At 43.0% G+C, this 23936-nt stretch overlaps 1 protein-coding gene across 1 annotated transcript in view; it reads right to left on the bottom strand.

The window, feature by feature from the left end:
- Window positions 1–23936, bottom strand: part of LOC111155605 (ST8 alpha-N-acetyl-neuraminide alpha-2,8-sialyltransferase 6) — a 150816-nt gene that overhangs the window by 70383 nt on the left and 56497 nt on the right. Inside the window, exon 3 of the mRNA XM_022515870.1 lies at window positions 7342–7431. Coding sequence (XP_022371578.1) covers window positions 7342–7431 — 90 coding nt within the window. The remainder of the gene's footprint in view (window positions 1–7341; window positions 7432–23936) is intronic.

Genomic DNA, 23936 nt, shown 5'->3' with positions numbered 1-23936 from the left:
TGCCTTCTGTTTTTGTTTTGTTTTGTTTTTGTTGTTGTTGTTGTTTTTTCTAATTGTTGTGGCGAGAACTCCTAATACTATGCTGATAGAAGTAGGGAGAGTGGGCATTTTTGTCTTGTCACTGATCTTAGAGGAAAAGCTTTCGTGGTTTCACCATTGTGTATGACAAGAGCTGTGGGCTCGTAATATATGGCCTTTGTTTCATTGAGGTAGATAATCTATATACCCTTGCTGCTAAGAGTTTTTAACATAAACAGATGCTGAATTTTATTAAAAGATTTTCTCACATTTACAGAGATATCATATGATTTTTATTGCTCATTTTGTTAATGTAGTCTATCACATCGATTGGTTTGCAGATGTTGAACCATTCTTGCATCCCTTGAATAAATCCCACTTAATCATGGTATAAAATTCTCTTAATGTATTTTTGAATTTGGTTTGCAAATATTTTGTTGAGGATTTTTGCATCCAAGTTTATCAGGGATATTGCTTGTACTTTTCTTTTTCTTGTTTTGGGGTTGTCCTTGCCTGGTCTGGTATTAAGATCTCACAAAATGAGCTTGGAAGTCTTCCCACCTCCTCAATTTTTTGGAAGAGCCCAACAAGAATAGGTATTAAATTTTCTTTAAATGTTTGATAGAATTCACCAGTGAAGCTGTCTGGTCCTGGACTTTTGTTGCAAGGTTTTTGATTACTGATTCAATCTCCTTACTAGTGATTGGTGTATTCAGATTTTCTGTTTTTTCATCATGCAGTCTTAGAAGGCTGTAAGCTTCTAGGAATTTATCCATTTCTTCTAGATTGTCTTGTTTGTTGTCATATAATTGCTCACAGTAGTCTCTTAAAATACTGTGTATTTATGCAGTATCAGTTGTAACTTCTCTTTAATTTCTGATTTTATTAGATCCTTCTATCTTTGTTCTTTATGAGATTACCTAGTGGTTTATCTTTTTTTATCTTTTTAAAGAATCAGGTCTTGGTTTCATTGATCTTTTCAACTGATTTTTTAGTCTCTGTTTCATTTATTTCCAGTTTGATCTTTAATTATTTCCATCCTTCTATTAATCTTGGGCTTCATTTGTTCTTCTCTTCCTCGTTCCTTTATTTGTAAAGTTCAATTTTTTGAGATTCTCTTGTTTCTTGAGGTAGGGCTATTTTGCTAAGAACTTCCCTCTTAGAACCACTTTTGCTATATCCCATAGATTTTGGTATGTCATATTTCTGTTTCTATTTGATTCCAGGTACTTTAAAAAATTTCTTCTTTGATTTCTTCTATGACCCAACAGTTGTTTAGCAACATGATTATCTCCATGTATTTGTAGTGTTAGCAGTTTTCTTTTTGTAACTGATTCCTAGTTTCATATCACTGTGTTGTCTGAAAAAATGCTTGATATTATTTCAATCTTTTTGAGTTTATTGAGACCTGTTTCATGTCCTAACATGTAATCTATCCTGAATAATGTTCCTAGTGCAACTGAGAAGAAAGTGTATATTGCTGATTTAGGACGGAATATTATATATATATATATATATATATATATATATAGAGAGAGAGAGAGAGAGAGAGAGAGTTCATCTAGTGTGCCATTTAAGGCCACTGTTTCCTTATCAATTTTCTGTCGGGACAATCTATCCATTGATATAAATGGAGTGCTAAAGTCTCATATTATTATTGTATTACTGTCATATTTCACCATATAGGTCTGTTAATATTTGCTTTATTTATCTTGGTGCTCCTATGTTGGGTGTAGATATATTTATGTATGTGATATCTTCTTGCTGAATTGACCCCTTTAGCATTATGTACTGTCTCTCTGTTTTTTATTATAGCCTTTGGTGTAAAATCTACTTTGTCTGATATGAATGTAACTATACTAGATTCCTCTTAATTTCCATTTGCATGAAATATCTTTTTTCATCCCTTCACTTTAAGTCTATGTGCATCCTTCCTTCTGAAGTGAGTCTCCTGTAGTTACTGTATATTTGTGTCTTTTATTTTCCTTATCCCTTCAGCCACTCTATGTCTTTTGATCAGTGAATCTAAACCATTTACATTTAAAGTAATTATTGGTAGGTTGTACTTACTGTCATTTTATCCACTGTCTTCTGGTTGTTTTGGGGGTTCCTCCTTTTCCTTTCTTCTCTTTTTCTCTTCCCCTGTGATTTGATGACTTTTATTTAGTGTTACATTTAAATTCCTTTCTCATTTTCTTTTATATACTTACTATATATTTTGCATTGTGATTACCATTACATTCATATATATCATCTTACGTATATAACATCTTATGTATATATCATCTTATGTATGTGTTTGAAAGTTGATAGCAACTTAAATTTGAACACATTCTAAAACTCTACATTTTTATCCCATCACCACGTTTTATGTTTTTGATGTCACATTTTACTTATTTTTATTTTATGTATCCCTTAACTAATTATTATAGTTTGGGTCAATTTTTTACTATGTTTGTCTTTTATCCTTTATAGTTGTTTTTAAGTAATTAACCCACTACCTTTACTGTAAATTTATTAAATATATAATAAAAATATATTTTTGCAGTGAGATTTTTACTTTCATGTTCTCTTGTTATTAATGAGTGCCATTTCTTTTCAGCTTAAAAAAATCCCTTAAAAATTTCTTGCAAGGCTGCTTTAATAGTAGTAGGCCTTTAGCTTCTGTGTTCTAGAAAACTCTATCTCTCCTTTGATTCTGAATAATAACCTTGTTAGGTTGATTATTCTTGGTTGAAAGATTTTTTTTTTCCTTTTAGCACTTTGAATATGTCCTGCCACTTCCTTCTGGCCTGGCAAAATTTCTGCTGATATCAACAGAAATCTGTTGATAGCCTTATGGGATATCCCTTGTACGTAACAATGGGAAATTGCTTTTCTCCTGCTTCTTTTAAGATTTTTTCTCTTTAAGTTTTGACATTTTGATTATAATGTGCCTTGGTGTGGCTCTCTTTGGACTCATCTTATTTTGGAATTTCTGGGTTCTTAAACCTGGATGTCTGTTCCTTCACCAGGTTAGGAAAATTATCAGCCACTATTTCTTCAAATAAGTCTTCTGCCCCTTTCTCTCTCTCTTCTCCTTCTGGGACCCCTATGATGTAAATGCTATTTCATTGGATTTTGTACCATAGGTCTCTTAAGTTTTATTCATTTCTTTATGCTGCTCTGTCTGGGTTAACTCCATTGCTTTGTCTTCCAACTTGTTAATCTGTTCTTCTGCTTCATCCCTCTATTATTAAACCCCTCTGGTGTATTTTTCAGTTCAGTTACTGTATTTTTCAGCTACATTACTGTATTTTTCAGCTCCATGACTACTGTTTGGTACTTTCTCATATTTTAAGACTCCTAGTTGGACTTATCAGTGTGTTCATCCCAAGTTCAGTGAGCAACTTTATGACCAAGACTTTGAATTCTTTATCAGGCAAATTACATATCTGCATATTATTAAGGTTTTTTTCTGAGGTTTTGTCTTATTCGTTCATTAGGAACATACTTCTTTGTTTCCTCAGTTTGCTTCACTCTCTCTGTTTCTGTGTATTAGGTGAAATAACTACCTATCTTGAGGAAGTGGTGCTGTGTAGGGGATGAACATTCTTGTTTCACCTTCCTCTAGCTCTTGGCTGTCTCTTGAGCATTTGTGATTGTCTAAACCACACACTTTATTCTTGATATGTCCCCGTTTTTAAGAGTGTGCCAAGAACTGTGAGTGTTCCAAGGGGAGGAAGCTCATTTAGGACTTACTTTCAGGCTGATTGGAAACTGGGCCCTCAGGAAGCAGCTGCTAAAGTTTGCAAATATATACACTCCTGAGGGGCCACAATCATCATCCCTGCTGGCCTCCAGACCAGGAGATCCAGAGGTATACTCTGGACAAGAGTACAAAAATCAGGGCTCCAGATAAGTATATAACCTCTTCTTTGGCAGGTCTCATTAATCTGTAGCAAGGCCAAGGTGGTGCTCAAGAATAGTGTCTCCCCACTTACATTCCCAGGGAGCACCACGTCAGCCTCCAGATGCTGGGAAACCAAAAGCCTGTCCCTCATGCCGAAGCTCCAGGCTAAGTAAGTAGGCCTTTTTCAGAGGAAGACAGGTTGTGTTTCAGTCTGTTGTCTGCGAAGTGTCCTGGGCGCGGTGGTTGGACCATAACTGTTCTTTGAATTGTTACCTTTCCGGGATGCTTAGGAACTCCAGCCCCCTTAGCTAACGTGACCAGGCAATCAGATGGTGTTCCTGTATGGACTGCGCATGCCCCCTGGACAGCTAGTGTCGGGGGTGGGGCATGCTCGCTGACTTCAGAAAGGCAGCGGGACAGTTTTAACAGTGTGTGCCCCCGAGTTTCAGGAATAGTGGGACAGTGCCTTGCCTGTGCGTGCGCGCTGGCTTTTGGCTGGGTGCAGGCGAATACCGTGATCACTTAGGCTCACCTGCCCCTGCCAGGGAGCAGGACAGTCCTGCAACCACCCACACTTCTGGCTGCAGCAAGGCAATGGGATAGGGCCGCGTCCATGGAGCTCAGAGTCTCAGACAATAAAGAACTGTGATTCCAGAACTGCTGTCCTCCAAATAGCAGCTGTTTAATTTTCTTTTATTCAAAGATGTACTAAAGACCAATGGAGAAAAAGAGCAGTTTCCCTCCCACTATAACTGTGTCTTCCCAGGTTCTATTTTCGCAAACCAAAAGGGACAAATTGGCTAAAGAAAGACAAAATTCTAAGACTTTACCAGACCATGACGAAAACAGAGCTAAATAATTATTTCTGAGAAAATGAAATTACTTTTTATCACCCCATATTGAATAGCTCTCCCGATTGTCCCCTGTAAGTCTATAATAGCACTGAAGTCGCAGAACACACAATTCCTGACAACAAATGATACAACTGAAAAAATTAGTCTCCTGTGTGCAAAATAACACTTTCATAACAATGGGCAATTCATGCTTGCTCTCTCTAGACCTTTGCCAAACAGAATACCAGTGCAGGCTAATTATGTGAGCTAGCTGAAAATTGTGTGCATAATAGAAATGCATCCCCCTGAAGAACAACCAAGAAGAGGTCTCAGCACCAGATCCAAAACAATAGAAAAAAGTGCAAGAGCAAACATGAGGGCACAGGCACAGACATTCTCATTAGCACACGGCCACTGACTGTTTTTGTTGATGCACTTAATAAAGTTGTTAAATTCTGTCCTTGGAAGAAAAAAAACCACAACCTTCCACGATTAAAGAATTTTCTCCCGTGCTGACTCAAGTGGTTTGCTCCAACGTATAGCTATGGGTCATCCTTACGTTGAGGACTTTTGTCACTTCAGGGAGCAAAACCAGCTCATGTCAGAGAGAATGCTGATGAAAGTCAAAGGCAACTTTCACGTGCGGAGTCACACATCAGGCAAGGAGTCCCACCAGCCTGTCACAGGGTATGGTGGAACAAGGACTGATTTTTTCCAAATTCTTACTTTCCATGTGTCATTGTGCCATGTCTGATGCTGGGAGCCTGCGGGAGGTGTGGGATTCGAGATTCCCGGGGAAAGTTTCAGAGAAAGACCTGTAGCCCCTAAACCCAACAAACAAAACAACAGCTACACCATGATAAAAATAGATGTGTTGCACCAAACGTAATGCGTGAGCTACTTTAGGTCCATCCCAAAATTGAATGAATTTATCGTGCAGAGAGAGATGCATTTGCAACAGTTTCTTCTAGCCAATCTATGGTAAGTGAGGGTCCTGGCAAGGACGATAGCCCACTCGACTATAGTCTTTTAAGAACAGCTTCTGAAAGGGACTTTTCCAAAAGGCCTGGGCTGGATGTAGGGAAATCCAAGCACAATGTCAGGGGACTGTTAATGGCTTATTCCTGACATGAAGGGTCCAGGGAGAGAATGAAAGCCGAGGGAGGGAGAGAAAGAGACACCTAGCAAAAGTTGTGACCTTCATTCGAGATAGAGCCCTTTCCTTTGGTCAAGCAGGTGGTTCACCTACAGCACCACCACAAAGAAAGATCCTTTCCTCTTTCTGTTCTCCTTCTGGTGTTCCCCTCTGACTCGAATCCAAAGAAAACTAGATGACAAGGAGCAAGAGGTGTGCTGATGAAGTCCTTGTGGGTCAACATTCCAGGGCAAAGAAATGCACAGGCCAAACTGTAGTGAAGAGAGAGAAGGTGGTCAGGTGTGGCGGACGGAAGGCACACAGCACAGTAGACTTCTCCAGGAAGCATAAGGGTCCATCAGTTGGAATTTAGGGAAAAGAAAACTGAAGTTTTATTGGGGCTCTCCTTTTGTAATAAACTGAGCTAACACATAGGACTGGATGGTCAAACCAGATGAACGTAAATCAGAGATTGTATTCAGTCTCAGGCTTCCCTAATAATTTCAAGGATCCAGGCAGTCAAGAGGCTCAGACCAAGAAGTGATGCCCTGGGATGGCAGCGGTGGTCACTCTGGTACTATGTTCCTGCCCTGGACATGACTGTCTGGCCCAGAATAGCAGCTGAGGTTTCCAAGCGAGAGCTGTGGGGCTCTTTACACCACAGGAATATTTATACTATACTATACTATATACTATAATATAAAATGTTTCCCTTTTAAGCCCCCAAAGTCAGATAATCTATGTGCTCCTCTCTGGGGAGCTCTGCCTCGAAGATCCTGGGTTCCAGGATCTGAGTATGATTAATACTAAATGCAACTCAGCTTGGTTCCTTTGAGGAAGGTGACGGGTATAAGCACAGGCCCCCTGCCCCACACGTACACCCTTCGTCTGGCACTGCCTGCCGAGGCAGTACACCCCAGCCATCAGACTCTTAGGCCACCAGGGGCTCTCCTATGTGTGAAGCTTGGAGCTTTAAGATCTCCCTTCCCAGTAGGAAGAAGATGGTACAGGGATCTCTCTAAAATACAGGATTGGAAGCAGGTGTGGGGTTGGTTAGGGAGTGGAAGGTAAACCACCACTAGGACTAGGGGTAAAACTGCTAACCTTCTGGAATTATAAGCGATTCAGGACAAGTGTACTTTTTTCTAGGATAGCATCCAGAATGCTTCCAGGCTCCTCAAAAAAGACTGCAGGCCTATAAAGTCTAGCCAGTAAAACTACACAGAGTTTTCAGTGAATGGGGATCCAGGGATAGCTAAATTGAGTCCCCACCACCAGCGTCTCACCCTGGCCTGCTCTGTCCACCGCCCATCCACTTGCTCACCAGAGAGAGTTTCTCAGAGCCCCAGGGGAAGCCGGAGCATGAACACAGTCTCATTTTCCAAAAGGTTTCAAAGTAAAACATTTTTGAATGCAAAACACTTCTTTTAAAAATTCGATTAAATGTAAAAAGTAGAGCTTACCTTTTTAGTTTGCTAGATAAAGTCTGAAAGCCGTCTTGTAGTCTTTTGCATGTTTCTGTCAACTGGAGGGACTTCTCACTCAGATATGTGCTGTTCCATGAAAGAGATTTTAAAAAGATTGATTTAAAATGAGAGCCATAAGATAACATTAACAACATCCAGATATAATTGATCCAGTGTGCCCAAATGAAGTCTGATTTTCATCCCATTATTGGATTTCTCCGTGGAAAAGGAAATTGATATTTTCACCTCTGACAGTTCTAAATTAGGAAAAAAAAAAAAAAGTTTGCACTATAAAGTCAAAACAGGAAAGAACTCCCGATGGAAGACTTTGTATTTTCAGGTTTTCATATCTTGTTAGTATTTCCAATGAACACATCACTGAACAGTTGTAATCATTCCATGCATCACCTGTCACGTCAAAGAGACACTGTCTGGCAGGAAGCATGCACACACAAGAGATCAGTATTCTCTCCAAAAAGAAAGCATGGTCGATCTGGCCCGTGATTACTATGACACCCATGATATGAGAGCTTGTTCCTTTTGTTTCATGAACTTGGAAAACTGGAGATGGAAAGAAGCCAAATGAAGAAGCAAGTTAAGGAAATGGATCATGGGGTCGGGCAGCCTCCTGAGACTCCGAGACACACGTGGGCTTCATCTCGCGCCAGATCAGCTTCTACGCCTCAAGTCTGACCTTATACTACTGTTGTCGTGATGGAGACATGATAGAGGAAACAATGTAAAGCATTTGGTACCTTGGCTGAGACCATAAATCCTTGAAGCAGTATCCAATCACACTTTGCTTAGACTCCCAAAATATGCATGGAAATCTGACCTAGCGTTAAATGCATTTATTTAATCATCCTGAAGGTATTTGCTGAGAACCTGGTAGGGGCTGGAGGCCAGGCACAGGCTATTTTGGTAGATAAAACAGGCAGGGGCCCTTTCCCTGAGGGGGCATGCGGTCTGGTTGTGGAGAAACCTGGTCCTCAAACAAAAAGCTGCACAAATGAATACAGAATGATGAACTGTGACGGGGATCATTAAAACAGCAGGGGATGCCATGCTGGAGTGTGTAACGGGGAGACCTCTGCATCCTCAGGGAGCCTCTGAGACAGTGCTGTGCAGGTTGGAGACTGCAAGGATAATCTAAGGGAGCCAGGTGAACTATGGGACGTTGGGGGGGGGGTCCAGGCAGAGGACAAAGCAGGTGCAAAGGCCCCAGAATGGAGTGGCAGCCCAGAGCATCTGAGGAACTGAAAGAAGAAGGAAGCAAGCACACAGGACTGCTAAAGCACGTGGAGAATCCATCCTAGTAACAAGGGGAAGCAGGACAGTCATGCAACCCTTGTGTACATTTTCAGAGCTTCCCTTTGCTGAGAAAACAGTCGAGGGGAGGCAGGGCTGCTGAAAAGGTGGGCTGGTTAGGAGAGAGAAGAAGGCAATTCGTCTTCCTAGCTGGGTGACAATGGAACACGATGTGACAACACCCAGCCAGCAGGTGCCTTATGGAACAGGGTCTGTGCCCTGCTTGGGAGACGCCCGCTGCACAGCTGGCTGGCTTTCCTGGGAAGTTGCTCTCCCTGAAATTTAGGGATCCAGACAGCTTGGACAGAAGGTCTTGTGGCACCTTCATTCCAACAACCTGCTTCTGTACCTGTGCGGTAGGAGAAGAAAGCTCTGGAAAGCATGACCCCCATTATCTGCATGGGTCAGCCTGGCCAGAAGTAGGCACAGGCCCACCCCGACTGCGGAGTAGAGTCAGAAGCTGACAGACAGTGAGATTTGTTCTGCAGATAAGACTGACAGGATTTCATAATAAATTGGATCCAGGAAGTGAGGGGAGCAAGAGGTATGAAGGTAAAGATATATACAAGACAGCTTCGTAATTAGTTATCCGGTATTTCTCAGCAAGGCTTCCTAAAAACACTGTCCACAGAGCACCTACAGACTCACAAAAATCCCTCTTTATCCTGATCCGACTGGTCCCCCCACCCCCCCATCTCCTTTCTCCTTCTCCCTCCTCCGTCTTCAGGCCTGACCTTCTGTGCTTTCTGAATATATTATCGTACCTTCCAAGGATTTGTTTATTTCTAATTTGCTGTGTATTTTATTCAGGCAGCACCGTTAATGAAGTGAATTACCCAGCCAACAGTGCTTTGAATTATGATGGCTTTGCAATACTGAATTGTGCAACGGTGGCGAGCAGGCACCAATGGGATTTAGTGTCCCACAACTTCCCTTAAATTGGAGAGTATCTTTGTTAATAAAATGTCAGAACAGTTTTGTCCAACTGAAATCACAGAAGATCCAATGAAAGCAAATGAGAGTGTCCGGTGTAAAGTGAAGACGAGAGCATGAAGTCAGGGGGAAAAACAGGGTCTGAGGGACCAGGAGGGCCAGCCTTTAGGGTTTCCTTTATAAAAATCTTTACTCAATAAAGTAGTTAAATGGAGGCTATAGATTGAATGTTTACCATCCCCCACCCCCGAATTCGTATGTTGAAATTCTGACCTCCAAGGTGATGGCATGCGGAGGTGGGATGCTTGGGAGGTGATGACAACATGCCAGGGTGGGTCATGAATGTAATTAGTGCCCTTATAAAATCAGCCTGGGAGTCCCCAGGCTGCCCTGTGAAGTTACAGTAAGAGAGGGCCACCTCTGAGGAAGTGAGCCCTCACCAGATCTGAACGTGCTGCCATCTTGGACATCCAGCCTCCAGAGAGGGGAAATACATTTATGGTTGTTTATAAGCTGCTTACTCTACACTATTCTGTTCCAGCAGCCCGAACGGACTAAGACAAGGAGATACACAGGATGTGTACAAAAACACCTGGCACACAGAAGTCACTAAATCCATATCAGGTTTTTATTCTAATGCATCACTATATTCGTTCCTCAAACCTGTCATGGTTATTGACACACAGGGGTCAGAAACTTGTCCCACCCCTAGAAGCTACTTCTCCGTGAAAGGGACAGAAAGGGAAGCCCCTTGATCTCTCTTTGTTTCTGTTTCTCTCCTGTCTCCTTTCATTCAGAGTCTTCATACTTTTCTTCCTTTCATCTAATGTCCTTAAAACCTGCCGAGGAAAACGGTAAGATATTCACACGCAGAATCGGTAAACTTCAGACACCTGTCTACATTAGGCATCTAACCAATATAGATGCCCTCCAGAGAAGTCTCTCCATTCATGCTGTTTTCAACTATGTTTGTTTTTAAAGTGACAGAAGTACATATTAACCATGTAACTGTTATTTTTTTTAAATAAATATATTTTTAGATTATTTACTTATTTGTCAGAGAGAAAGAGAGAGCATGAGTGCACAAGCAGGGGGAGCAGCAGGCAGAGGGAGAAGCAGACTCCCTGCTCAGCAGAGAGCCCAATGCAGGACTCGATCCCAGAACACTGAGATCATGGCCTGAGCCAAAGGCAGATGCTTAACCCACTGAGCCACCCAGGCATCCCTGTAACTACCATGTTCTAAAATGCCTGAATATCTGAGAGCCTGAGAGACACCAGGAGTCCCAGGAGACATGGGAGCATTAGGCCTTTGAAGGAGAAGGTGAGACGGCCTGGTTAGGTTAGCTGGTCAGACCTCTCTGCCATGCGAGTAGGTAAGAATTAGATGTTGGGGGTGCCTGGGTGGCTCAGTGGGTTAAAGCCTCTGCCTTTTGCTTGGGTCATGGTCCCAGGGTCCTGGGATCGAGCCCCGCATCGGGCTCCCTGCTCAGCGGGGAGCCTGCTTCCTCCTCTCTCTCTCTCTGCCTGCCTTTCTGCCTACTTGTAATCTGTCAAACAAATAAATAAAATTAAAAGAAAAGAATTACATGTTGCTTGGATCTGAGCTCTTTCAGAGGACTATGATGGAGTAACTTGCTCTTGGATGAGGAGAAGAAGAAACCTTGTCAGTTCCGATTGGAGAAAAGACATGGGAACATCTCCCAAACGGGTCAAAAGAGAGAAAGTGGGAACTAATCAAGGTGCAGGCAGGAATTCTGAAGCCCCGGAGTAAAAGGCAAGCTGGCGGAACAAGAGATTGCCACAAAGCAGGCGCGGGCCGATCTGTAACCCAGAAAGGAGTCTCGGAGATCGGGTTGGAATGGCCCATCGTAAGGGACCAGGGGAGCAGGGAGAACTTGAAATGGTCAAGGCAGCTACAGAATGAAGCACATCATAACCTGACATTGGGGAGCTCGTGGTCAGGCGGAAGTCCAGGATATCAGTGCAGGGGGCCCCCAAAACTAACTCAAGTTGGTGGTCCGAGCAGTTGGGTGTAGGGAGAGAAAAAGCACAGGAATCAAGAGGACTTCCAGGGAAGTTCTAATAACCAAATACTGTGGGGGGACTGACTCTCTCAGGCTTCAAACATGAATTCTGTTTCTGTGAACTCTTGAGATTTTTTTTTTTAATTTCATTTCAATTTCCGGTGAAGGCCCTTCTAATAAAATACTTCTAACTGGAATTAGGTTCAGAAAAGGATCGGGTGACATATGATCCACCAAGCTACACAGCTGAGAGCGCCCCCAAGACGAGTCACAGAAGAGACAGTGACCATCCCCTTGGAGAGGCACGAGACCTTGGACCCCAGAGCACTTGAAGCCTCGCAGACCAGCGAGCAGAGACGGCTCTAACTACCCAGCCAGTGCCTCTTTAATCACTCCATTATAAGAGCACAGTCTCTGCTCACGGGTTGCCCTGCAAGACTGCCCACCTGCTCATTTGTGGTGTTCACTTTACCTTCAGAGCACTCTTAATTCCTTTCTCTCTTTGCATTCTGTCACTTCTCCCTGGCAAAGCTGCAGTAATGGAGACTCCTGGCCTCATCCATTGCTATACCTGACCCCTGAGGACCACTGGAAATAAGATCACACAGGTAGGTGGTTGGTGCCTTGATACATCAATGGTGTCCAATTTGCTTGGTCTTTGGTCCATCTTGATGATTCTGCTCCATGTCACCAGCTAGCCTCCCTTCCTGCTTTCCTCAATGGCTACCTACCCATTCACCGGTATCTGCTTTCCAGACTTCTCACTTAATCATGTGTCCTATCTCAGCGAAAAGCAGTGCTGTCAGGTGTGAACTGATCTCTAGGGACCAGCCAACCTTACTTTCCATCTCAGGAAACCAGTCTCCCTGCCCAACAAAAGGATAGTCAACCTGCCACCCCATCCCTCCTTGTCTCCTCTGAGATCTGGGCCCATCCCTTTATTTTGTTCCCTTTCTCTCCCATGGTCTCCTCCTTCTCCTCATGCTCAATTCTCTACCAATTCATTGTCAAAACCGAACAAAACTCGTTCTGCTATTCCCCTTTACCTACTATTGCCTTGGCTCTCAGAATGTACCCTGCTACTATTGCTTTTCTTCTACAAATCCACTCAGCTGTTCTTGGAAAGCATCACCAAATCTGGGGGATATTTTGGTCCTCCTACTTTACTTCCCAGTAGCTGGACAGCAGTCTCCCCTCTCTGCACCTGGTCCCCATCACAGTCCTCTCTCCCCGGTCTTCTACCCTGTTCCCCAGGGTTCTTTTGTTCTGCCTGTTACTTTTATGTAACTGACTGGTGTTCAGTGACAGCATTCCCCAGGACTTTCTCCGGATCTCTTGTCTTCTCGGCCTGCCTGTTTTCTCCAAACATCTCCACCAACCTCCTGTCCCTTCCGCTCCATCCTCACTGGCCCATGGGGGTTTGTTGCGTGTGCGCATCTGATGGTGAAATTTCCCTGTGCAAAGCCCTTCCTTGACCCACATCACCCTCGGCACATGCTCCCCAGTCATTGACTGGACATACAGAGCCATCTAGGACCCGGACTCCAAGATTCCACTCTCATCTTTCACAGACAGTTTGCTAAATGCTACAAATTCCTCTTTCTCCATTCCTTGTAAATCTTGTACTATGGATTCTGACTGCTTTTATTATTTAATTATAGAATTTATTTGTGTGGTGCAGGCAAGCAAGACTTCAGGCACATTTTCCTCACTTCACTGTGTCGGGGGAGAAAAAAAATCTTTTAATAAGATTTGGGGGAAAAATATACATAAAACCATGCATTTCTGCTATCATCATCTGTGTGGCTGATCTCCTTTTTTAGAAATGCTGTCTTTTTAAAGTCAGTCTTGAGTTGAAAGCGATCGCTTTACAGAGCCACCTGGCAAAATTTTGCAGAAAAACGGGAGGTTTAAGGAGGACACAGCTCCTGCAAAAGGCTAAAAATTAAGTCTCTGATGATGCAAAGAATATCCCTTAAAAAAGCACACACACACAAGGGATTCAATCTCTACAAGATAATGTCACCAGTCCTTAGTGGGCATCCACAAAGACCTCTAAAACAGACTTGACATCAGCTTCTGAGCATGACTTGTAATTCAGGCCGTCATGCAATCAGTTCCCTGGAGAAGAGTAATCTGCCTGCAGGTGACTGAGGTCTTTCAAGGACACTTTCAAGGACACCCAAATTCTATTTACGGTGGTCATAAAAGAGGCAAAACTGGAGTGTGAGTCTAAATGAAAAGCTTAAAACCCAACCAATTATAGTCTCTCTGAAGAAACAATGTTTTAACAGATGAAGAATGCACCCTAGTCATGAAAAGCCCAAGACTAAGGATTGTTCCATTGACTTCTCGTGCTCCTTCCCTACTCCTGAGAAGAGGAGCCCGGAGGAGCGGACAGGGCCTCCTGACCACCTGCTGAAACCACCCTGCAGAGAGGGGTAAGAGGTGATAGTGACCACCGGGGCTCTGACTTGTCGAAGTCATCAAGCAAAATATTCCTTACAATTGCCCCCCACCTCCTCTGGCTCACCTCACAGTTTCCCTAAATGACAGATACAAGTCCCCGCCCACTGCACAGTCTGATTGTTCTCTGAGCTTGGTTAACCTGAGTCTGCCTTTGAAATACCAATCAAGCCGGGAACTGGCAAAACCCGCCGAGAGACGAGGGGCAGACCCTGGCCTGCCTGTTCGTTCAGTCATTCGCTGTGGGATCCATGGAGCCCAAAGCTTGTGCCACTAAGGATAGTGACTACTGGAGACAGGACAGTGAACAGGACAGCGTCCCTGCCGCCTTGAGCAAAGAATCCCATGAGGAGGACAGACAGGTAAGCACACGCTTGCCATGCTGACTTTGCAGAACAAATGCCAGCTATTTCCTACAATCATATTAATTTCAAGGAACCCTGAATCTGTGTTTTGGTCGAAGCCATTGAATTCAAAATAACAGAATGTGCTTTTAAAACGACCAGACAGAATTTCGCTCTTTTATCCATGAACACAGCAGCCAACTAAAATTGCAGACATTTCTGCAATCTCCGCAGATTTGCTTTTACCTTAATGCTTGCCTGTCTTTGGTTTCCCCTTGACAAAGATTAATTAGATAGCTCTCTGCACTACTAAATCAGCAACCATAATGTATTCTGGACCCCTACCATGGCTGAAAGATAGTTTTCAAAAACATACAATCATAAATCTCATACAGATATAACGTGAACCCGTGTTAAAGATTTTATTCTATTCATAACAAGAAAATCAGTTCAAAGGAGAATCCATGGTACATATGCATTTATAGATCAGGAATGTTGAGATGAATGCGCAAATGGGGGTCAAACAGGTGGAGAGGGGCAGGAAAGCCAGTTGGACCTCTACCGGGTAAGACATAGTTTGCATATTTATAGACAAGAGTGATATTGCATTGCTGAGTTAACTACAACTTATAGAGTTGTACAATTGCTCCCAAGGGATCAGAATCAGATAACTCAGAGGTGTGTGATCTGAACAAGGCAAACTTATCCACTGAAAAATTTTCCCTAGAGTATTAACAGTATCGTTCCCCATCACTACGATGTTGAAAGAAAGATCCGTAGGCATGAACCTAATAGACTCCCGCTTCTGCTGAATTTAAGCCTCTCCACTCCTAAAGCTTGCTGCAAGGAAAAGAGGTGGGCCAGGCTCAGGTGTGAGGCCTTTGGGGCAGATGGGTAACACGGACTCACCTGCAAAGGCTGAAGTGATTTAGCAAAAGGACAAGTCTGATATGGAGATTAATTAAAACTTCAAATCTAAATGAGCAACAGGAGAGACAAGGCAGAGAGGAGAGAAAATAGCACAATGGGAACAAATGGAAGACAAGTGACAAGCTTTGGAGCACCCAGGTCTCATCTCGCTGTCCTCCAGTGGGAGATCCTTGGGGACTCGAGATAAACTCGAACGTGTAGGGTTGGGGTGGACTTCGTCCACACTGCAGCGTTTCTAAGTATTTTGTTTTAACCCATCTCCAACAGTAGTCACTTGCTCGATAGAACCAAAATTGTTTTGACTTCTCTTGAATGTGTTTTGAGTCTGAAATTCTCAGAGAAGCCAAGTATCCTTTTAATGAGAGTATCCATACTTCTTGATGTAAAAATTCTGAGCTGCGCTCCTGGGTAAGCTTGAAGGTCCTAAGAGCAGCATCTACTGTGTGGTCACTAGGTACCAGGTGCTCTTTGAAACACTTTATATATGCGTCGCCTCATTTATTCCTTGCAATGAATATTCAGTGTAGGCACTGCGTCCATTTTCCAGATGAGGAAAACAGAGCCCAGTAAGATGAAAGAATATACCCAAAATCACTCTGCTGCTTAGAACTGGAGAGGGTTCACTATTCATATGGTTTGAGCCCAGACGCTATGGTTCTGTGTTCTTAACCACTATATTATTCTGCTTCTATTCATAGGCAGGAAAATCTGTCCTTCAATGGAGAGCTACTCACTGTCTATAGCAACATCTGTCCCGATTTCCAGGTGACCTGATTCTGAATCTATGGGGGCTGATGAAGACCTTCTCCTTGACCAAACTCTAGTCAGGCTCCTCTGAGCTTTTTCAATTAGACCCCATCCTTGGGCATGTCTTTAAGGGTTCAATTTCAGCAAGAATTCTGCTACGTCAGTTTAGCCAGAAGCCTTCATCCCCTACATGTGATCATCTTGAATATCTGACCAAGTTCCTCATTCCTCCCTGTCCCCCAGGTGGTAATTAACACCCCAGCCTGCCTTCAGTGAGAATCCTGCCAGGCCAGTTCAGCCAGAATGCTCCCTTATCCCAGGGCCTCCTCTGGGTAATCTGTTCACTAACCCCTGCCCCTCGTTCTCCTTGGCTATAAACTCCCCCACTTCCTTGTGGTCCTCAGAGTTGAGCCCAATCTCTCTCCCCTGCTTAAACACTCCATTGCGATGGTCCCCACCCCTATCTTGATAGAAACAAATAAAGTCTGCCTTCCCATTTTAACATGGGTCATGAATAATTTTTTCTTTAACAGAGCTATTTTGTGATTCTATAAATTATAGCTAGCTGACGGCAAAGCAAAATAATTCTTGTCGATAGGCGTACAAATGAATTATGTCCAGTGGAAAGACAACTCTCCCCCACGGTGGGGAAATTAGGTTTGCCTCCATTTGCACATTCATCTCAATATTCCTGATCTAGATTTGTATTCATTCCTTTGAACTGCTTAACACCTTACCAGTTTCTTTACAGATGAGTTAGACGAAATATCTCAAAAGTGTTCATGTTCATATCTGTAGGAGAGGCGTGCTTTTATCTTTTTAATAAAACTATCCCCCCCCTTTTTTTTTTTTTTTTTGGTAAAACTATCTTCCAGCACTCTGAATGAGAGTGTTGAAGATATTTCTAAATGGAATAAACAGATTCCCCTGACCAAGAAGACAAACACCGGTAGCAAGCTGACCCTAGTTCGGATCTGTTGCACACTAGATGCTGAGCTCCAAGAATGTTATTGAACACCTCTGTGCTTTCAGCTTCATGTCCAAAATGGAGATAATATGACCTCTTTGACAGATCTGATGCTGTTTGTAAGAGATAATGCGTGGACACAATCACCACAGTGGCTGGAACAGAAAGCTCACTTGAGAAGGATGCAGCAGGAGACCTCAAGGTGCTTGTCACTATGAGGGGTGCCTCTAGAAGCAAGCTTCTCAAACTACAATGTGCCTCTGAATCACCTATGAGATTTACTAAGATGCAGATTCTGGGTCAGGAGGTCTGGGATCTGGCCTAATACTCTGCATTTCCAACAAGCCTCCGCTGATGCCAGTCCTACTGGACTGAGCATAACGCCTCGAATAAAGTCTTAAAAGAAGCTGATCATTGGTCAACCTGATCATCGATCATCTCCCCTCAGAGCTTTTCCTGATAGCCTAGAGTTAGACTTTCAAGAAATGTAGGACTGTCTTACAGCCAGAAGCAACAGTGGGAAAAACAATGATAAAATTAAAAAATTTACCAGAGTAAAATGAGTTAAGTGACCAGGTCACTAACAAGAGTATGTTGCTGCTTTTAGGTTTTCAGATGAACAGCTCAACAAAGGAAATAATACAGGAGGAGATTTATGGTACTGAGAACGTTTAACATAATTGCTTTCCTGAGTCCAGATGTAGCGCTCATCTTCCCCGGAGCTCTGCTATAGAGAAACCACACAACTAGTCTCCAGCATCACCAAATCCTCCACTGAGCCCCACCAACCGGTCAAACACAACCCTCCCACGGGGATTATTCCAGCAAACTGGATGGTAATTGAAGGATATGGCCTTTTCTGAGAAAAGGCCAAAGGACATGAGTTGGAAATGTCTCTAAAATGTCAGTTAAAATCCATGTTGAAGTGTCCATATTAGCTATGCAAGTCTCATCGAGGTTTTTCATCCCAACCCCCCGCCCAAAAAAAAAAAGAAAAAAAGAAAAGAAAAGAAACTTCTCTGTCAACTAAATATTTCCTCAATAAAACGTAGATAAAAATTTAAAGGAGAAATAACTTTTCTGTATATCCATGCTAAGCCTATAGTGAAGTTTGAGGTAGAGCTATAGCCACTGGGTAACTTCTAAGATTTTTTTTTTTTTTTTTTTGAGAGAGAGACAGGGCTCCCTTGCATGCAGAGGTGAGGGGTGGGATGTGAGGGGAGGGACAGGGGAGAGAGAGAGAATCTTAAGCAGGCTCCATGCCCAGTGGGGATCCCAACACAGGGCTCCTTCCCATGGCCCCAAGATCATGACCTGAGCCAAAATCAAGAGTCTGATGCTTAACCGAATGAGCCATCCAGGTGTCCCGAATAACACTTACAAATTCAAAACTATGTAACTATTTGAACCATAACTACAATTTTAAAATACGCTTAGTCATCAAAGAGTGAAATGATCTTATAACCTGCAAGTCCATAGTTCATTTTTATATAATTGTATTTCATACACATTTTCAGAAAAGCACTGGGGCCAAACGCTGCAAAGATGATTCCATGCAATCTTCTTTAAAAAACAAAATGGACAAAGTTAAACAGGGCGGTGCGATAGTTTCTGATCATCAGAGCAAGGAAAAGTCAAAGCAATGCAGACTGCCTCCAAGACCAGGAGCCAGCGTGGAAAAGCTGCCTAATCAATGTGGAAGCTCCAGGGAAATTATATGCTATTAAAATATAAACAATCCAAAAGCTAGGCATTGAACACATTTGAGCAGTGAGCAAAATCCTAATTTACTGGCTTAACATTCCTGAGTAGTGGATGGTGATCTATCCCATAAAGGCTGTTTGCGTTTACTTGTGGAATTGAGGTTAGCGTCACCAGAACAAAAATCAGGGCAAAGAATCTGTCACGAAACATGCCTAAACATTGGGGGCGGGGGGGGGGGCACCTTGAGTATGAAATAAAATGATATGTCATCATAAAATAAAAGTAGCCAGTGGAACATTTCCTCTCACTGTGGCAATTTTATAAATGGCAAGTGAGGCAAAAGGTTCTGTAGCAGAATAATGATGATTTTCACAATTCTGAGGCTACTCTATTCAGTTTAACAGGAAGTATCTCAGATGTTCCTTACCTGTGATGCCTTTTTTCTATGACCCATGTTTTGTAAGACAGTGATGAAAAAATGATAAACTAGAATTTCTCAAAAAGCAACTTCTGGGGGCGCCTGGGTGGCTCAGTGGGTTAAGCCTCTGCCTTTGGCTCAGGTCATGATCTCAGGGTCCTGGGATGGAGCCCTGCATCAGGCTCTCTGCTCAGCAGGGAGCCTGCTTCCTCCTCTCTGCCTGCTGCTCTGCCTACTTGTGATCTCTCTGTCCAATAAATAAATAAAATCTAAAAAAAAAAAAAAAAGCAACTTCTAGAATTTGCCCTTGCTTCGCTGTTAAACATTTCTATACCTGCCTTGACATCATTGTGTCCTCTCATCCCTTAGGGCCCCCCTTTAATAAATCTGAACAAATAGGCAAATGGATAAATGATAACTAAACCTAAGGTAGTGCAAGACTATAACTCATTCAGTGGGGAAAAAAAAGATTTTTGGAGTCATTCAGCCTGAAAAGACAGAGAAAATTCTAGAAAAAAAAAATTAATGGGAAGAATTAGAACCAAAAGGGTGTTCTGATTAACTCCCAGCTAATTCTAAGATTTAATTACCCAGGGGTGCCTGGGTGGCTCAATTGGTTGGGTCTCTGCCTTCCACTCAGGTCATGATCCCAGGCTCTGGAATAGACTCCTGCATCCGGCTCCTTGCTCAGCAGGGAGCCTGCTTCTCCCTCTGTCTGCCACTCCCCCCTGCTTGTGCTCTCTCTCTCTCTCTCTGACAAATAAATAAATAAAATCTTCAAAAAAAATTTAATTATCCAGAAGAACCCACTCCCTGTTCATTTTGAGATTTTACTGTATTTAAAATGATGTCCAAATGTCCTTATTCATACTGAATGAAAGTATAAGAGAATTGGATAACCGAATTGACTGAGCTTACGTAAACCGTAATTAGGAAGTGTTAGGAGAGTATCCTAAGAGACCCATCCATCTCAAAATGGAGTGATATAATTACAGATGAAATTCAGCAAGGACACAGCACAACATAATAATCCTTGAAAAGATGAAACACAATTACTAGAATGGGGTGTTGGGTTCTAAGCAGCACAGTCATTCATGTCTCATTTCATGCAACTCCAGAACAATAACCCTACTCAACACAACTCAATTCCTGATTACATTAAAGGCTATTAATCTCCTATCTGCCAGTCACAATTTCCTATCTGATCAAACGTCCTGCTGTTACTTCACTTAAAATTTGGAATAATCTGATTCTAGTTCAATCAGAGTTCCTGTGTCTGGTTATGGATTTTTTGGTTGTTTGTCTGGATGTTTGCTCTTTCCTTTGCTCTGTCATGTTGGAACTTTGCAAACCCCATGTGCTCTTTTGGGACAGGACCTCTTTCCCTGTATGCCTGAAGTTCTCCGTGAAAATGCCTTTCCTCTGTAGGATATCCCTTCTTGCTCTTTAATTAATTACTAGTCCCATTTCCTGTTCATCTGAAAAACTAGTCTCTGGGAGTGGGGTCATAGACGGTAATGAGTTCTAATGAGTTTTTGATATATTGCACTTCAAATGAACATATTTGCATTAAAAAAAGATGCTTTTAAGGATGTTTTTCTGTCCTACTGTACAGCCCCATTTGCAACGAAAGCTCCCCTCTGGTCTAGGCTGAGTACTGAGATCACTTTGAGCCTTTGGGGGTGCTCCTACCCTTAGGGCTCTGCAGTCCCTGCCCACATTTACCCAACTCCCAACTTCCCATTCCACTCCCAATGGATAGATCTGCCTTTTCCAGTTTTGACCTTGGGGATGTCTCTCAGCCATGTGCAGCAATCACTGTGACTACCCTCCTATCACTGACGCCTGGCTCCAATTGCCTTGGACAACATCTACCCTCACCCTATCCCCAGCTCTGCCTTCCCAGAGCCTCACCCCGTTCCACCAATCCAACACTGGCCAAGCCAGCCCCAGCCCCTCTTGACTGGGGCTCAGAGAAATTAGCAATCCAATCAAAGTAGGGAGTCAGGCTCCGAAATAGCCCCAAATGTTGGACAAATGTTGGGCATAGAGGAACTCAAGCCATGCCATGGGAACCTCTGTTCCACATTAAGTGTCAAGCAATAGGCCTGATGAGGTCATGCTCGGGGATGAACCTGAGTGGAGGCCGGTGTGCATGAACTCCTCCACGTGAGTCTAGGGCATCTGATCCATCCATGGCTCCATCAGAATGGCTGCGTCAGTCTGAAACTGCCTGTTCCTAATACACAGGCCTTTTAGGCACTTTGTCTACAAGAGCTTTATAGGAATGGGTCTGTAATCAACGGAAGTGCATATTAACATAGGAGAATCAAGGAGAAGTTGAGATAAAGGAACACACAGTGCGAACATTTTATTATCTAACACACCTCTTTTTCAATTCTATCAAAAATGGAATCTGTTCTATCTATTCTCATCGAGTGCATTTTTTTAAGATTCAGAAATACAATATTCAGAATGATGACTTTTATTACAGCTGTGGGTTTTTCCTTAGGCAATAAACGATTCCATCTAATTCAACTGCTTATTATCTTTTTTTTCTCAACTCTTGTATTTCTTTCCCAGTAATAACATACTCAACTTTTAAAATCTCTTTATTAGACACAATTGAATGTAATTTGGGATTTACAAGTCTTATCACATTCTGATTCTGCCTGAGTAATTCTGAACACAAAAAGTACAGACTGCATGTAATTTCTTCAGAGTTCCTGTAACACTCTGCTTGAGATTTGTGAAATAAAAATTATGGCGCTTTGACCATCTTTTCCATCTAGTCATTGCTAGCATCTGGAAAACACCAGAAGCCGGACTTGTCCAATGTCCCACTCTGAAACTTCACCCTTACAGGGTTGTTTGAAATGGAAATGCCATTTTCCAAAGGGGGTTGGCCAAAGAGCTACAACTAAGCAGAACCAGTCCTTTTTGATGCAATTATTCAGCCATTCATAAATCTATTTTATGTGCTATCATTTACATATTATGACTTTGTTCCTGGTGTCAGCTATAGTGGAATGCCTTAAAGAAATCAAGATACATTATATCTACTGCATTATTTTAGTTTACCAGGCTGATACCTCAACTTAGAGTTTACCAAGCATTTCCATTTGATACTCAGAATAATCCTGTGAAGTGAGGACTTCCATCACCAGTCTCATATACCAAGTATGATTTCTTTTTTATTTTTAAAGATTTTATTTATTTATTTATTAGAGAGAGAAGAAAGAGAGCAAGCACAGGCAGACAGAGTGGCAGGCAGAGGCAGAGGGCGAAGCAGGCTCCCTGCCGAGCAAGGAGCCCAATGCGGGACTCAATCCCAGGTTGCTGGGATCATGACCTGAGCCGAAGGCAGCCACTTAACCAACTGAGCCACCCAGGCATCCCCCAAATATGATTTCTTAGTGTTGATTTAGACCATGTGTCCAGCTCACTGATGCTAGCATTCTCCCTGCAGTAAATCTTTAATTGTACAGAGACTTCCTTCCAATGCACACACCTGCCTTCATTTCTTTCTGTTCCCAGTGCGTGCCCCCCCAAATATCCTGAATCTCCCTTGCCCCTCTCTCTGCATTGCCCTTGCCTGGAAAATTCAGAGCTCTGAAAATACCCAACCTCTGCCATCTGGGCCTACCCCCAACCAGCCAAATACTGCTGGAGAAGCAGCACGCACTTCTGCTGAATGACTGTGCTTTAAATTCGGCTCTACAGACCTCAAATGGGCATTTAATGATACCTGGCAATCCTCCTGTCTCCCGAATGAATTTCAATCTCTCTCCCAGTCATCCCTTCATTTCTTCTCTTCTCTGCTCCCACCTCCCCCATCCCCCACTTCTACCCTTCCAGCAGCTGAGAGCCTTACCTCATACTTTACTGAGCGAACAGAAACCCATGGAGGGCAACGCGTTCCTACGCCTTCCGCTACATCTAAAACCTCTGGGTTTCCTGTGCCTCTCTCTCTTAGTCGCTTGGGCTGCAGCACAAAATGCCACATCCTGGGTGGCTTAACCAACAGACATTTATTTTCTCGCAGTTCCAGAAGCTGAAAGTCCAAGATCAAAGTGCCCCTGGGTCTGGTTTCTTCTCAAAGACCAGTGCCCCTCTCTTCCCGGGTCATTCTTGCAAGCATTCAAAGGTGCTCCTCCCTGACTCCCCATCCTCCACCATGTCCCTTCAAAACAGTTCTCTGAAGCACTATTAAAATCACTGTCTCCCCCTTAACAATCTTCTCACTCATCACACAACTCAAATCTGTTGCCTCCAAAAGGCTCCTCAAATCCCAACATGCTCCAAATTCAATGGTGTGCTTCTTTTTGTTTTAGTCAATTTTTCAGCAACATGTGATCCAGGGCACCACTCTCTTTCCTGAAAATTCTCCTCTCGCTGGAGCCATGACAGCATACTCTCCTGGGTCTTTCCGCTTGCTTCGACTCCTCTTTCAAACCTCTAGATCTGGGAGCGCCCTAGAATTTGCTCCCGTATCTTCTGGCATCATCTTCGCTTCTCTGGCTATTTCTAATGCTAAGTGATCTCACCCTATTTCCCGGCTTTGCCTGTCTCTCTGGCGGTGATACCCAAATTTATATGTGCAGCTCTGACCTCCCCCCTGATCTCCAGACTCATTTATACCACCCAAGCACCTATGTGACAGCTCCTCTTGGATGTCTAATAGTCTTGTCAAGTGTAGCGTATCCAAAACATAACCCTTGACTTCCTCTCCCTCTTCCAGACCTTCCC

This window comes from Enhydra lutris, unplaced genomic scaffold, assembly GCF_002288905.1.
Source record: "Enhydra lutris kenyoni isolate GAN:26980312 unplaced genomic scaffold, ASM228890v2 scaffoldscaffold42, whole genome shotgun sequence".
Classification (NCBI taxonomy): Eukaryota; Metazoa; Chordata; class Mammalia; order Carnivora; family Mustelidae; genus Enhydra; species Enhydra lutris.
Note: the sequence above shows the minus strand (reverse complement) of the source record. Positions and strands in the feature narration are given on the sequence as shown.